Genomic DNA, 16675 nt, shown 5'->3' on the forward strand with positions numbered 1-16675 from the left:
GCACTCCTCAGTGTTTTTGGGGTGTCCTCCCTAATTGTGCATTAATATTTCTGGCTGTCAAAAGTCATATCTGTCAGCAGTATCTACTCAATAATTTTTAGCACTCCTCAGTGTTTTTGGGGTGTCCTCCCTAATTGTGCATTAATATTTCTGGCTGTCAAAAGTCATATCTGTCAGCAGTATCTACTCAATAATTTGTAGCACTCCTCAGTGTTTTTGGGGTGTCCTCCCTAATTGTGCATTAATATTTCTGGCTGTCAAAAGTCATATCTGTCAGCAGTATCTACTCAATAATTTTTAGCACTCCTCAGTGTTTTTGGGGTGTCCTCCCTAATTGTGCATTAATATTTCTGGCTGTCAAAAGTCATATCTGTCAGCAGTATCTACTCAATAATTTTTAGCACTCCTCAGTGTTTTTGGGGTGTCCTCCCTAATTGTGCATTAATATTTCTGGCTGTCAAAAGTCATATCTGTCAGCAGTATCTACTCAATAATTTGTAGCACTCCTCAGTGTTTTTGGGGTGTCCTCCCTAATTGTGCATTAATATTTCTGGCTGTCAAAAGTCATATCTGTCAGCAGTATCTACTCAATAATTTTTAGCACTCCTCAGTGTTTTTGGGGTGTCCTCCCTAATTGTGCATTAATATTTCTGGCTGTCAAAAGTCATATCTGTCAGCAGTATCTACTCAATAATTTTTAGCACTCCTCAGTGTTTTTGGGGTGTCCTCCCTAATTGTGCATTAATATTTCTGGCTGTCAAAAGTCATATCTGTCAGCAGTATCTACTCAATAATTTTTAGCACTCCTCAGTGTTTTTGGGGTGTCCTCCCTAATTGTGCATTAATATTTCTGGCTGTCAAAAGTCACATCTGTCAGCAGTATCTACTCAATAATTTTTAGCACTCCTCAGTGTTTTTGGGGTGTCCTCCCTAATTGTGCATTAATATTTCTGGCTGTCAAAAGTCATATCTGTCAGCAGTATCTACTCAATAATTTTTAGCACTCCTCAGTGGTTTGCGCTCAGAATGGATTCAAAGCAGTCCACATATGATCTAAATGAGCAACCAGGTTCTGTCACCAGTCCTGATGTTAGTGTTCCCAGTACGTCATCTGGCCAAGGCGATGTCAAACAACAGAGTGTTTTCAAATTAGTGCAAAAAACAAAAACCAAAAAAAAATTTACTGTATTGAAGCGAAAAAGAAGTGTAACTGAGCAAAAGTTAAGTGACGATAAAAAAAAAATTGCAAGCATGCCATTCTACACACGCAGTGGCAAAGAGAGAATGAGGCCTTCACCTTTGGCTATTAGTGGCAGATCCCAAAAAGTTACCCAGGCTACAATTGGTGCACAACTACTGTTACGCGTCAAAGCTGAGCTGCAAGATACCAGTGAGGCATTACAGGAGAATATTTGCTCTGATTCACAAATGACAACAATCCCTGTGGAGAGTCCATCCAACAGTGGGATGTCTAATCGTGAGCATTCTGCTGATGTGTGCCTTAATAGCCCGAGTGTAGCCGGTGATACCCAAATTGAGGATGCCACTTTGGAATTAGAAGAGGATGAGGGGGAGATTTGTGTAGGCGACGAGGGCGCTAATGAGGATGTTGATGAGGATGAGGTTGTTTGTGTAAGTCCTGCACCAGTGGCAGCAGTTCTGGCACGTGACAAGAAAAAGGCCATTGTCATGCCTGGGCATAAAACAAAAAAATCCACTTCTTATGTGTGGAATTATTTCTACCCAAATCCAGACAACAATTGTATAGCCATTTGTAGTGTATGTGAAGCCACAGTCAGTCGAGGGAGGGACCTTAACCATCTTGGAACCTCGTCTATGTTACGCCATTTAACGAGAGTTCATGGCAAAGTGTTGGGAAAAGCTGAAAGTTCTTCCCAAAAGAATACAAGCACTCCCTCATCAGCTAAGACCCTCCGCTCACCGACATACCGACGGCTACAAAATACACCCACCACACCATCCTCATCAATATCCTCAGTAGCGCTCGGAGTTAGCCCGGCATCCCACTTAAGGCTGGATGACTCCGGCACTATTATTGATTCCTCTGAAGAAAGCGTTAGTCCTGCTGCTGCTGTTGCTGCTGCTGGGGGTGAATCGTCATCCCAGAGGCAGGTGAATAAAATGAGCAGTCCTACATTTCAGCAATTAACTGTGAAACAATCATTTGCGAGGGGAAGCAAATATGACAGCAGTCACCCAGTCGCCAAGCGAATCACAGACGCCATGGCTGCAATGTTAGTGTTAGATCTGCGTCCAATCTCCACAATAAACGCAGCTGGTTTTTCACAGTTAATTGAGGTTTTGTGTCCGCGTTACAGAATTCCATCGCGACACCATTTCTCCCGTAAAGCTATTCCACAACTATACCAAAAAGTGTGTAAAAATGTAGAGATTGCGCTGAAAAATGCCATTCTGCCCACTGTTCACTTAACCACAGATATGTGGACAAGTGGAAGTGGCCAAACCAAAGACTATATGACTGTGACAGCCCACTGGGTTGGTCATTCACCTTCACCAGCAGGAACAGCAGCAGCATGTACACCACTACGTAACATTTGTCACAGGCAGGCCACTCTTTGTATCACCGGCTTCACTAACAGGCATACGGCTGACAATTTGTTACGCAAACTGAGAGATGTGATTGATGCATGGCTTATACCACTCGGACTCTCCCCAGGGTATGTCATTTCAGATAACGCCAACAATATAGTGCGAGCATTACAGCTGGGTGATTTCCAACATATTCCCTGTTTTGCTCACACCATCAACTTGGTGGTGCAGAGCTTCCTACGAAATAACCGTGAGGTGCAGGAGATGCTTTCGGTGGCCCGTAAAATTTCAGGCCATTTCAGGCATTCAGCCACAGCATGTAGGAGATTACAGCAGCTCCAAGAGCAGTTTAACTTGCCCTGCCACCAACTTAAGCAAGAGGTGGTAACTCGGTGGAATTCCACCCTGTACATGCTTCAGAGGATGGAGGAACAGCGCAAAGCCATCCAAGCATATTGCACAAGTCATGACATTGGGAAAGGAGGGGGGATGTATTTCACTCTTGCACAGTGGGGAATCCTTTCAGTGCTGTGCAAGGTGCTGAAACCATTTGAAGTTGTGACATGTGAGGTCAGTGCAGACTCTGCTAGTTTGAGCCAAGTCATTCCTTTAATTAGACTATTGGAAAAGCAGCTTGAGAAAATGAAGGAGGAGCTGAAAGCAAGCAATTCAGCAAAGTATGTTGGCCTTGTCGATCAAGTACTTAATTCGCTTCACAATGATCCTCGAGTTATTAAGATCTTGAACTCGGATCAGTACGTTTTGGCCACTGTGCTTGATCCAAGGTTTAAAACCTACATTGAGTCTTTACTTGTAAATGAGCGAGATGTGAACTTTTGCAAGGAGCTATTGCTCAGCAAGTTGGCCGCTGAACTGGGCCTCGGCTTGACGACGTGTCCTCCTTCACTTTCTCAAGCTGTTGCTCGTAAAAAATTAAATTTCCAAAAAAGAAGCAGGGAAGACACAGGGGGCAGACGAGAACAATTTAACATCTGGGCTGGTTTGAAGGATTTTTCAAAAAAAAGTGTCACTTTGCCCATAAGTCCATCCAATATGAGTATAAACATGCAAAGGATGGTGGAGGATTACTTTCAAGAGGTAGTTGATATGGAAATGTCAGACAGTCCCTTTCCTTACTGGGAAGAAAAGCAAGCCATTTGGAAACCCATGTACAAACTTGCTTTGCAATACCTAAGCTGCCCACCCTCCAGTGTGTACTCTGAACGAGTGTTCAGCACAGCAGGGAACTTAGTCAGTGATCGCCGTAGAAGGTTACTTCCCAAAAATGTGGAGAAAATGATGTTTATAAAAATGAACTACATCTTCCACGAGGAAGGCCTTCACCATCCAAGACATCCAAGCACTGACTGTTCTCTAATGGCGGATTCAAGCGGCGATGAATTGATAGTCTGTGATGATGACGTACACACTGATGAGGGTGAGGATGAAGCTGAAGATGATGCCGATAACATCTTTTTAAAACTTTCTATGTAAGTGTAGGGTGCAATCTACCCCCAAAGAGGAAAGGGACTTGTGGCATTTCCATATCACATACCATCTTGAAAGGCTGCTGTTAGGGCAATTTATCCTTAAGGGTAGGGTGTCATAGACAGAGTGACCCTAAACTGGCTTTGTCCATTTTTCATAATATTGTACAGTCTATAATGGCTGAATTTTTTAGTATTTTATACAAGTGGAGGGGGGCCTAGAGAGACAGAAACCAAACTGGCTTTCTCCATGTCAATTAATATTGTACAGTCTATAATGGCTGAATTTTTTGGTATTTTATACAAGTGGAGGGGGGCCTAGAGAGACAGAGTGACCCCAAACTGTCTTTCTCCATGTCAATTAATATTGTACAGTCTATAATGGCTGAATTTTTTAGTATTTTATACAAGTGGAGGGGGGCCTAGAGAGACAGAAACCAAACTGGCTTTCTCCATGTCAATTAATATTGTACAGTCTATAATGGCTGAATTTTTTGGTATTTTATACAAGTGGAGGGGGGCCTAGAGAGACAGAGTGACCCCAAACTGTCTTTCTCCATGTCAATTAATATTGTACAGTCTATAATGGCTGAATTTTTTAGTATTTTATACAAGTGGAGGGGGGCCTAGAGAGACAGAGTGACCCCAAACTGTCTTTCTCCATGTCAATTAATATTGTACAGTCTATAATGGCTGAATTTTTTAGTATTTTATACAAGTGGAGGGGGGCCTAGAGAGACAGAAACCAAACTGGCTTTCTCCATGTCAATTAATATTGTACAGTCTATAATGGCTGAATTTTTTGGTATTTTATACAAGTGGAGGGGGGCCTAGAGAGACAGAGTGACCCCAAACTGTCTTTCTCCATGTCAATTAATATTGTACAGTCTATAATGGCTGAATTTTTTAGTATTTTATACAAGTGGAGGGGGGGCTAGAGAGACAGAAACCAAACTGGCTTTCTCCATGTCAATTAATATTGTACAGTCTATAATGGCTGAATTTTTTGGTATTTTATACAAGTGGAGGGGGGCCTAGAGAGACAGAGTGACCCCAAACTGTCTTTCTCCATGTCAATTAATATTGTACAGTCTATAATGGCTGAATTTTTTAGTATTTTATACAAGTGGAGGGGGGCCTAGAGAGACAGAAACCAAACTGGCTTTCTCCATGTCAATTAATATTGTACAGTCTATAATGGCTGAATTTTTTGCTATTTTATACAAGTGGAGGGGGGCCTTGAGAGACAGAAAGCAAACTGGCTTTTTCCATTTCTTTACATATTTAACTATAAGTGTAGGGTGTAATATACATTCAAAGACGATGGCTGCATTGCCAATATGCATAGATGGAGAGGAAGACAATCTGTTTTGTGTGTAGAATAGGCCTACCAACGAAGAATTAAACTGTTTTTTTGGATGATTTATTACCTCAACAATTAGATTACTTGTCTCTAAAACAGTTGGAGCACTAAATTGGGTTAATTTAGGCCCAAAAACATGGATTTTCCCAAAAAATAGCAAAACAAAACCAAACAAAACCAAAACCAAAACCAAAACACGCAATGGCGGTTTTGCAAAACCAAAACCAAAACCAAAACACGACGGTAATCCAGATCCAAAACCGAATCCAAAACCAAAACACGGGGGTCAGTGACCATCTCTACTTTAAATGTTCTGAATGTAGCAAGTGTTTTACCCAAAAGTCAACTCTTGTTACACATCAGAGGAATCACACAGTAGAGAAACCATTTAAATGCTCTGAATGTAGCAAGTGTTTTACCCTCAAGTCAGATCTTCTAAAACGTCAAAGGATTCACATAGAACAGAAGTCATTTAAATGCTCTGAATGTAGCAAGTGTTTTTCCCGAAAGTCAACTCTTGTAAGGCATCATAAGATTCACACAGGGGAGAAACCATTTAAATGCTCTGAATGTTGCAAGTGTTTTAGCAGCAAGTCACATCTTGTAACACATTATAAGACTCATATAGGGGAAAAATTATTTAAATGCTCTGAATGTAGCAAGTGTTTTACCCTCAAGTTACATCTTGTAACACATCATAAGACTCACACAGGGGAGAAACCATTTAAATGCTCTGAATGTAGCAAATCTTTTATCCAAATGTCAGATGTTGTTAGACATCAGAGGATTCACACAGGAGAGAAACCATTTAAATGCTCTGAATGTAGCAAGTGTTTTACCCTAAAGTCAAATCTTGTAAGACATTATAAGATTCACACAGGGGAGAAACCATTTAAATGCACTGAATGTACCAAGTGTTTTAGCTGCAAGTCACAACTTGTAACACATAATAAGACTCACATAGGGGAAAAACCATTTAAATGCTCTGAATGTAGCAAGTGTTTTACTCTCAAGTCACATCTTGTAACTCATCATAAGACTCACACAGGGGAGAAACCATTTAAATGCTCTGAATGTACCAAGTGTTTTAGCTGCAAGTCACATCTTGTAACACATCATAAGACTCACACAGGGGAAAAAACATTTAAAGCTCTGAATGCAGCAAATGTTTCAGCTGGAAGTAACATCTTGTAAAAAATCAAAGGATGCACACAGGGGAGACTGAATTTAAATGCTCTGAAAATAGCAAGAGTTTTACCAAAAAGTCAAAACTTGGCAGACATCAGACAGTTCACAAAGGAGAGAAACCATTTAATTGCTCTGAATATAACAAGTATTTTGCTATTAAGTCACATCTTGTATCACATCAAAAGATTCATGTCCAAGTAATTTTCTGTAGTAAATGCCCTAGAGGCAAACGTTGCTAATCTTCCAAAATGTACACACTACATCCAATATATAAACAAAGTTAAACTTAATGAGAATACAATAAATAAATGACTTATATGAAGAATTAATTGAAATAAATGTATTTAACTAAAATAAGTATCCACAGGCTACTAAGCATAGGATTACCTATAAGTGTAAAATATAATAACACAATGATATAAATATAATAGGAGCAATAATATAAGAAAACATAATTGTTAGGCAAAAGACAATTAAGACCCAGCTGAACATTCTTTAGGATGGAGAGTTTATAAATACATAATCCAATGGCTTTATCATTTAAGCAACATTTTTCCCAATTTCCTTCTTATGTTGGTCTCTTAATAGGATCAATTGGCATACAGTATAGTTCCAGAATCATATGTTCAAATGATAAGAAATGCCTGGCCACTAGTTGTTCCAAGATTTTATCTCTCAATGCTGCCATGATACTTGATTTCTGATTGGCAATTCATTATTTTAGTGGCCGTTCAGTTTATGTATAGTAACCCACAAGGGCATTTAATGATGACATAGGAGCTGCTATAAGTAAGGTGATGGTTAATTTTCATATTTTTACCCAAATGTGTAAGGTTGAAGTGTGTTCCTACTAGCATATTGTTGACAAGCATCAGTCCTAATGCCACAAAGTCTAAGTGGAGGGGTAAAGGATGGATGACTGCTGTATGTTTGTACTGGGTCATTCAATACCAAAAGGTCCCTCACATTACAATCTCTTTTGTATCATATCAAAGAATGCTCATAAAAAAATATTTTCAAGCCAGAATCACTGATCAAAAGCTTTGCATTTTTAATGATAGCTTGTATAAAGTGGCATGCTCTGCTAATGAATGTTGTACAGCCATCTTTATGTTATTTTATGTGGTTTCTTCTTCTTTGGCCATGATAGCTATTGTCTACCCATTTTAATTGCTGTAATGATCCCCTTTTGAATCTCATGTGCATTGTAACAATACGGAATAAATCTATATCCCATATCTGTCATCTGTTTGTGACTTTAATTATCAGTACTGTTGATTTGTGTGACTCTTAAGAATTGTTATAGGAGAAGACCTTCTTTAGGAGATGGAGGGTGATGCCTGAATGTATTTGATATCAAATTATGGTTTGTGGATTTTCTTAATAAATTGCAATACATCCCGGTAGGGTATGAAGGATTATGCTACTCTCTCATAGTAAATTTCATTTGACTATTCTAGCTATTCAAAAAGTTTAAAAAATAGTAATAACAAAAGTTCATCACGCTCCCCGATCATGAAAAGATATGGCAATAAAAAAATCAATATTTGTGTAGCAAAGGCAAATTGAAAGACGTTCTTTAAAGTGAAACAGAAAAATGTTCACAGATACTGATGCCATGTTTGAACCTATTGTGGTAGCAGAGCGTTGGACATTGAAGGACATCCAGTCGAAATGATTCACATCTCTAAAACGAGAACTATCTGTAGAAACAAATCTAAACTTTTTTCCAAATGAAATCTATTGTCCACAAATTGAAACCTTTGTTATTATGATCGAAAAAATATGTAGACCAATTGAAAATTAACTCAGATAAAAGGACAAGGATAGTAAGTTTGACAAGAATGGAAGGAAATGTAATCAAGGATATTCAAGAATTGAATAATGTGCAATTAAACAATTTGAGAAAAGCAGAAATATTGTGATGTGGCCACAGGAAGAGTAAAAAAAAAAATAAGGCCTTTAGACAACTGAGAGATGAAGACTGTTATAAATAATTAATCCTGAATCCCATCAGCAACTTTAAAGAACTATATGAAAGAATAATTTTAGAAGCCTTCTAAAAAGGAACCATAGATATCAGATATCAGAATATAACTTTCTAAAAGTTGATGATCTGAAGATACCTTTATTTTTTACATCCTTCCAATTATTCACAAAAATAGCAAAACACCATGGGCAGTCCAATTATATCAAGGATAGAAAGCCTACTGGAACAGGCAAATTAATTTAAAGATATACAATTAATAGAATATGTTGCCAGCTTACCCTCCTGTATACAGGATATAGCAGATGTACTAAGGAGACTTAATGATCTCCATATGGATAAAGCTATCTGGTAAGCCACATGTGATGTTGAATCCTGGAGACACAATATTTTATAAAAATGGGACAAATTGAGGAATTCAATAAACTTTGACTGAAGTCCTTGAATTTATAATAACAAAAAATATTCTAGACCCAAAATAAGGCAATGGGTGCTGCTTTCCAACCTGCCAACCTGTACTTCGGGTGATTGGAAAATGAAACTGCTTTCACTGAAGAGAATGAAGAATTCACAAAACATTAGACCATGTGGATACACTTAATTTGAGGCTTATGAGTGAAATTAGCAAATACAAGGTCAATTACCTAGACCTGCAAATAAGAGTTGGAGAAGAAAGAAAAGTAGAAACCGACTTATATCGCAAACACACACTGACTAACAGTCTATTACATCACAGTAGTTCACATTTTCCTGCCGTTCCCAAGGGATTACCCAAAGGCACATTTTTCCAACTCAGACAAAACTGCTCAGATAAACAGAGTTGTAACATAAGAAAGAAGAAGTTTAGAAAACAGATTGAAACAAAGGGGATACAGTAATCATAATATCAAAATAGCCTTTTGAGCCAGAGAAGTATATCAAAGCAAACAACAGGAAGACAAGAAAAAGAATGTATAGGATTTTTTTTAATATATGCAAGTCCATATAAAATCTTTTCAAACTAGGAATCATCCTATTTTGTCCTGCCACTGTCTGCTACAGTTCCCTTTCTGTGACAGCAAGATTTGGATGCCGGCTGATCCTCTCGAACACACGTTGCTAAAGATTGTGGGAGGAGAGTGTCTTCAGCGTGCATGCTGAATATCAGCAAACACCCGGACGGTTGAATATCTGTTTGTCGGACTCAAGCTGTTCTTAGTGCGCTTTGATTGGAGACCAGTGGGAGTAGAAAAAATGGGTTTGACACTATCGGACTGTAGCCTACTTCTATAAAGATAGACATACTTTTATCACGGATATCCATGTACCTACTGAAGTGGGTTTATTGATTGATTCACTTTACTTTCATACATTGTGTTTGAAAAACATATTCAATTAAGATTAATGTAGGATTCATTTAATTCAATCAGTAACTGTGCTATTGGCGGAAATATGACACAGAAAGATTAATTACTGAGACGGTCAGTTCGTCAGTTAAACAGCAAATATAATATACAGATTGGACGAGTTTTATGGAATCCACTAATTAATTTATGTGCTCCTGTAATCCTTATTGGACTCTATGATACAGTTTTACCTGCAATATTGGACCATTTGATCTATAGATTTTTGTATCATAAAGTCATGTCAGGCATTTCTACGTATCTATGTGCTATAATAATTCTATAAAGGATATAACATTATCATATTGCATTGTTTTTAGCTGACTGGTATTTTAATACATTGAATGTTTTTCAACCATTTCATGAACTCATCTATGGTCATTGGCAATTAGTTTCCAGCTCTGTTCCTTTTTTAATTTAGTTTTCTTTTTAAAGAGCCCACAGACTCTTTTTACAGCAGCAGGTTACATAATTGCCTATTGTAAAGTTTTTCAAATCTCACTCAAAATCCATCTATAAGTGCTAAGGACTTTTCCTGCTATATAAAATGGTACTGTATTGTCTATTATGTTATGTTCCTAATTCTAGCTGTGTCTTGTACAGGAACCTGCCCATCATCAATGATGGGCCGATGGCCCATTTTGCAGGTCTCTGTAGATAAAGGTATAAAGACTATTCTGAAGGACACAACAGTGTAAGGTGTGGGAAGAGGAGAAGAAAAGTTGTTCAAAGGTAAAGCCCATCGGGTTTTGTCTTTAATAAAATTGACGCTTTAAAAAATGATGGCAAACCGCCCCTTGATAAATATCCCCCCTAGTCTCTACTTGGGCTACAACTTTAGCTGTAACACTTAATCGTGACTTTTGAAGAATTATCAATTTAATAATTTATGCCTACTCTAAGGAGGGAATTCAATTGCCATGAGGTTCCTCAGAACAGCTCAATTTTCCTCGCACCTCTATGGGTCACGAGGAAAAATTAAGCATATATTTTTGTAACAATATACACTGCAAAGTATCTCTGGAATGCCCGCAAGACAATTCGCGGCTATTTGAATTCCCCCCTGTTTTATGGGTATTAGTCACTGGGGATTTAACCGTATAAAGTTGGAAAAAAAGATATCCCAATAAAAATGACATTGATCTTCTAAAACATTATAGTCACCTCTACAGGATTGTTATTTAGGCCTAAATGAACTGTCTTCAAAGATCACACGTGTCCCTTAAACAGTGGAGTTAGCAATATTTTTGGCTAAACTAATGTTCAAATGCAGCCAATTATGTTACAGCTTCAAAGAGAATTAATGCAGGCTTACAGCAAAATTCTGCTGGTTATGCAGTCATTGCATTTTACCACCAAGTGAGAAGACTAAAGGTCTGTGTAATGTCCTATAGGACTGTAAATAAAGAAAGCCTTGTAAATGATGTAGTTATGTTTGAAAAGGACATTGAAAGAGACAGTCAAAATGAGTCACTCACTCTGAAATCCTCTTTAAGCCTTTCCATAGATTGTATTTGATTCCTGAGAGACTGCACAGATTTATGCCTACTGAATTGAAATTTTATTTGGGGAATTGTGGTGAGGTCAGGAGCCTCTTTCATATGTCCTAGAGTTGTCCATGAATTCTGCTCCTGCGGTCGGAGATTTTTGTATTGATAAATAAGGTTGTGAATGTTGCATTATCACTCTCTCCCTGGAGGTAGCCCTCTTCCATCATTAACCTCCCCAGTCATAACCATTATGTGGTGGCCATATTCTTAATGCTACTAGAGCCGCAATTCCCCAACATAGGAAATCTCCCACCACCCACCTATTTCTGTGGTACTAGCTAAAATCCAAAATAGCTGTAATATGGAAACTCTTGGGTTCTGGTATTCCACTTCTCCTTCCTCTCACCTGATCAAATGGGTCAACTGTAAGAATTATTACACGGAACACTTAGACTCGCTATCTTCCTCCGCTACCTTGTAACTGTATTACTGTATAATGCATGCATACATTTTCCATGTTTCTGATGTGCTTGTAAAATTGCATGTTATTAATTCTCCCCTTTTTTGTCTTCCCTTCCTCCTTTCCTGCTTGTTTGCTTGCTTTCTGATTTTGCTTTATTTACCCTGTAAAAACCGAAAAACTCAATAAAAAAACTTTCATGGTTATAACAAGAAGAAGAATCCACAAGTCAGCAATTATCTTTGTTTAAATATTAAGACAATGAACATTGTTTTTTTTGTTTATATTTATTTTTGTATATGTTATAGCAGCTGCGCCTTCACCATGTGGAATGCAGGTGTATAAGTTCCTGACATTTATAGTGACAAGAAAACAATTGTCTCCTGGAGATACAAAGTCTTAGACCAAAATAATTAATGATGTTGAATCATGAATAAGTCTACACAATATTGGAGGTAATTATCCATGTATTAAGCTACCGGTAGAGAAAATTGCCCCATTGCAGATAATAGATTTCCTCCCAGAGGTTGGGGAGGGGGTGTAGCATTCCCATGGATCTTGGGTACAGTATATAGCACTGGACTAATTGGGAAGCAAAAGGTGTTTTGTATTGATATCCAGCCCACAATTGGGGAAGCCTAAATAGATCATCTCATCATCAATCCAGGCTTTAAACTTTAAAGTGTAATCATCATCCAATTGTACATATGCATCAAAATCAAAGAGTTGCTGTGGGACTTAATTGCGATTGTATGAGTAGTCCATTATCACTCTAGCTCCTTCTTTATCCACTGGCTAAATTATAATATCCTTATCATTAGCCAATTCTTTATGGGCATTCTCTCAGAAATTGGACAGTTATGATTTTAGCGCCCTTGTAGCTGGACTTTGTTTATACAATCAAACGTGCCATTAGTTTATTAGTGGTTACAGCATTCTTAAAATGATCTTTTAGCTTAAGATTTCATTGCATTTTATATAGATCAATTTCAGTAGCCACCTCTGACTGAATAAAGGAAGGAACAAAACATTTCTGTAAGATGCTGTCTTCAGTTATAGACGGTGTCCTTTTAGAAAGATTGTAAATTGCGGTTTGCTGACACCCATCTGTGGCTTTTGTGACCTTGTACGTTGAACCCCACTCAGTGGTGTCTTTTCCTTTTTCTCTGCCTTTTGCACTAGTACAATTCACTTCTAAACATGATAAACCGTTTGAAGAGGAGCAATGTGCAGTATCCATTCTGGAAATAGGGGTGCTTTCCCCATCATTAGAGCTAGTTTCCTGGAAAAGGCACCTGGAAGTTGGGTCTATGGGGTCTAGTAAGTTTATCCCAAACAAAGCCAAGGTTATACTCTATTTTCATTAGAGTCTAAAGAAGCTTTTTGGAGTTTGACTATCATAAATGAGATAGGCTCTTCTCCATATTTATTTACCTGATCAGACACCTTCTTAAACCGATCATTCAATACAATGTAAGTGTGAAAATTAATATTGGTGACTTAATTTCTAACATCTACCATCCATCTACTTTGCCTCTTCAATGACCAGATGGATCAAATACATGGAGCATTTATTTAAATTTACACAACATTTACTACAGAAATCTGGGATTGTACTGTCTATAGTGGTCTGGTTACCAGACTCTGGGTATTTGTTTAGCTTTATAATAGGCTGATAGAGTGGCTGCATGAAAATGTAAATCCAACTGTTTTCTTTCATTTTAGTAAGTTACTATAAATATGTTTAGATTTAATAGTGCCTGTATTGTTGTGAAAAGTCTCAGAAGGAATAACTTTGCTGGTTTCATTCTCCTCAAAAGCTTCTATATCCAAACATATGCCAATGACAAAGCAAGAAAACAAACACAAAAATGGGCAACAACATTGAGATGTTATCTCCATATGCAGGTATATATAATAACTTTAAAAATATAAATCTGTGTATCTATATATATTTATATATTTCTGTTATTAGTATTGTGGTATCATGTGTGTAACAGATTGTAAGATCGTTTGGGTAAGGCCATCTTTACCTTCTGTCTGGCTAAACAATAGGTGAATCCTAAACAGAAGATCCATTTGTTGACATAACAGGAGAATTATATGATCTAATTAGAATGGAAGATTTTACCACCTGCCAAGGCCTAACTAGAATTTTCTTTTGTAGTAAGTGACATTAGGCATGTTTATATCTCATTTACAAGTTAACAAGTTTTACAAGAGAATTTGTTCTGATGAAAGAAAATGTGTGAGACTCTAATTTAAATTTCACATAGAAACCAACAGACTGAAAATATCTTTTGATCATCCTGGGAACTATTAAAGAGAGATGGGGAGGAATGATTATATATAGTCTGTATCAGGTTATTGTTAGTTAGTTGATGGTTGAGTTGGTGGGTGGAGAACTGGAAGGCTGGAACAGAAAGAATTAGCAGGAGTGAAATAGATTGAAGGAGAACTCTAGAGTGTAAGGTAATTATAATATGTCTAAGAATATATTGATACATACACAAATGTTTGTAGATATTGTCTTGATTTGAATGTGGAATGAGGTCTTATTTTAAAATGTTCCGCCTTAGCAATGTTTATATTGTTATTATTGCAATGTAACAGTTAGATCTGCATAATGCAATATATGTTACCAACTCACCAAGTTACCAAGTGACCAAGTCACTCCAATCTTCCCCTTCTGGTCAGTACTAATATGATTTGTTATCTGGGTCGAAACTTACCTGCATGCAGATTTTAAAGGCAAATCCTCCCGAAGCAATAGCAGCCATAGGAAAACTAGGGACTCACTTAACAGAAGTTGGGATCAATAAATGTAAAGAACTAGAAATGGGGTGCAAGAGAGCTAGGATTTTCTTATTTTCTTTGCAAAACAAGACATAGATTCACTGCACTCACCACATACAAAATATATATATGTGCACTATTTGTATTGAAGATTACACTTGCATATATATAATTATTGGAAAAAAACTGCACTCACATTTTCAAGTAAATTCTCTTTGGGGTGCTCCACAATAGCTCCCATTTCTATAGTAGCTAGCACATGTTCAAAAAATAGAGAGGGCTTTCACCATTTAAAACAGGTAGATTATTCTTTATTATCAATCCAGTTCCTTTATATTATAGTCAAAGTTTCGGTCTTACATCCCATCCAGACCTTTATCAAGACAGGTTTCATTGAACAGCAGACAAGACAGGCATAGATAATGTATAAGGATATATATATATATATATATATATATATATATTATATTTTTTTTTTCTATTGGTACTGTGGTGTCGATGATTCACTGAAAATATATTGTAAAGGAAGGTATACAGTCTGCAATGGATATAGACTAATCCTCTATCTATGTATAAAACAATCATGTATCTGATTATATATATTTATAGGGCGTACACTCTTCTGTCATTACCCAAGTTACATATTAAACAACCAGAATGCTACTGACAATATATAAAGAGGCTGGGAATTGGGTAACAGTGTTACCATGTTCAGTAACTTATGCAAAAGTGATCACATCCTCACTGTTTGAGTGACAATTTGATCCTTTATAAATCAGGCTAGATATACTGTGAAAGCATATAACTAATGTACACTAAGTGATAACAGTATTACATCTTTTTCTTGTTTTATTAGTATAAATGAAATATATATAATTACAATGATATTTGATATTAACAAACTGTTTAGCTGTCTTCTATAGGATGTTAGGGCACCATTAGTGTTTTTGCTTTGTTAGTATATATAAAGGTATATATAGGTGTGCAGCTCCTTCAAATTATTACTATTTTCATTAGTTTAGTATTCTTTCTATGGACAATAAACCCTGTATATTAAGTTAATAAGTAATACTATGTGCAGATGGACCATAGCGTTTAATAAACTGCAGATTTCATTGGCAAAAGGTCCCAGCAATATGGGAACATATACAAAAATGAAAACAATGGTCAATGACTGGGTCATAATTACAACTAAGTAATTCCTATAATTCCTGCATTTCTTGCTATTTTCCTCCTAAATACCAATGTTTGCCAAATTATTTTTTTTGCTTTCATTTCATGGCATTATCTTCAGAACTACATCTTTCTTCACCCTTCCTGAAACACGTACCTCTGTCCACATTGCCCCTTCAGTACTTCACTCACCTCTAGTTAACACTCATGAACTGTTGTCTTATTTAAATTCAATACTGTGCATGTGTCTAAACATACAGAAAAAGAATGGAAACCTAGAATTAGACATTTAGGGGCATATTCAATTAGGATTTGCGCCCGCGATTATGCGCGGCTGCGCATGTAAAGTGTCATTATGGTACACCAACATCCTTGATGCTGCAGTATCGGGACCCGTGCAGCCAGGCGTAATCGCGGCTCAAATCCTAATTGAATATGCCCCTAATAGAGAACGTGAGAAGAAGGACTGTGCATTTATAATACAGATAAGATAACAGTGATCTCTCTTTAGTAAGAGAATATTCCTCTTATAATATTATTATATGTAAGTTGCTTCATTAATATATAGTAGGCAGTGAGTCCATTATCTCCTGTGTGTGGATATTACACAGTGTTTTGTCTTGTGTGGTTGCACAGATAAGTCTTGTGATTTAAATATGTAGTATTATTCCTGCTTTTTATACCTTTGTGTTTTATCATACTTTCTCCCTCAGTGTTCTTTATCTGATTTTGTTGATATGTACGAGGAGGGACACGGAATATAAATTTTAATCTTTGT

General features: G+C 37.1%; 1 protein-coding gene across 1 annotated transcript in view; it reads left to right on the plus strand.

Annotated features, from left to right (window-relative positions):
- The window catches only part of LOC142150620 (uncharacterized), a 173763-nt gene that overhangs the window by 150106 nt on the left and 6982 nt on the right, over positions 1 to 16675 (plus strand). Inside the window, 1 exon segment of the mRNA XM_075205820.1 lies at positions 5764 to 6496. Within this exon segment, the coding sequence (XP_075061921.1) occupies positions 5764 to 6496 (733 nt within the window).

This window comes from Mixophyes fleayi, chromosome 4 (assembly GCF_038048845.1).
Source record: "Mixophyes fleayi isolate aMixFle1 chromosome 4, aMixFle1.hap1, whole genome shotgun sequence".
NCBI classification, from domain to species: domain Eukaryota; kingdom Metazoa; phylum Chordata; class Amphibia; order Anura; family Limnodynastidae; genus Mixophyes; species Mixophyes fleayi.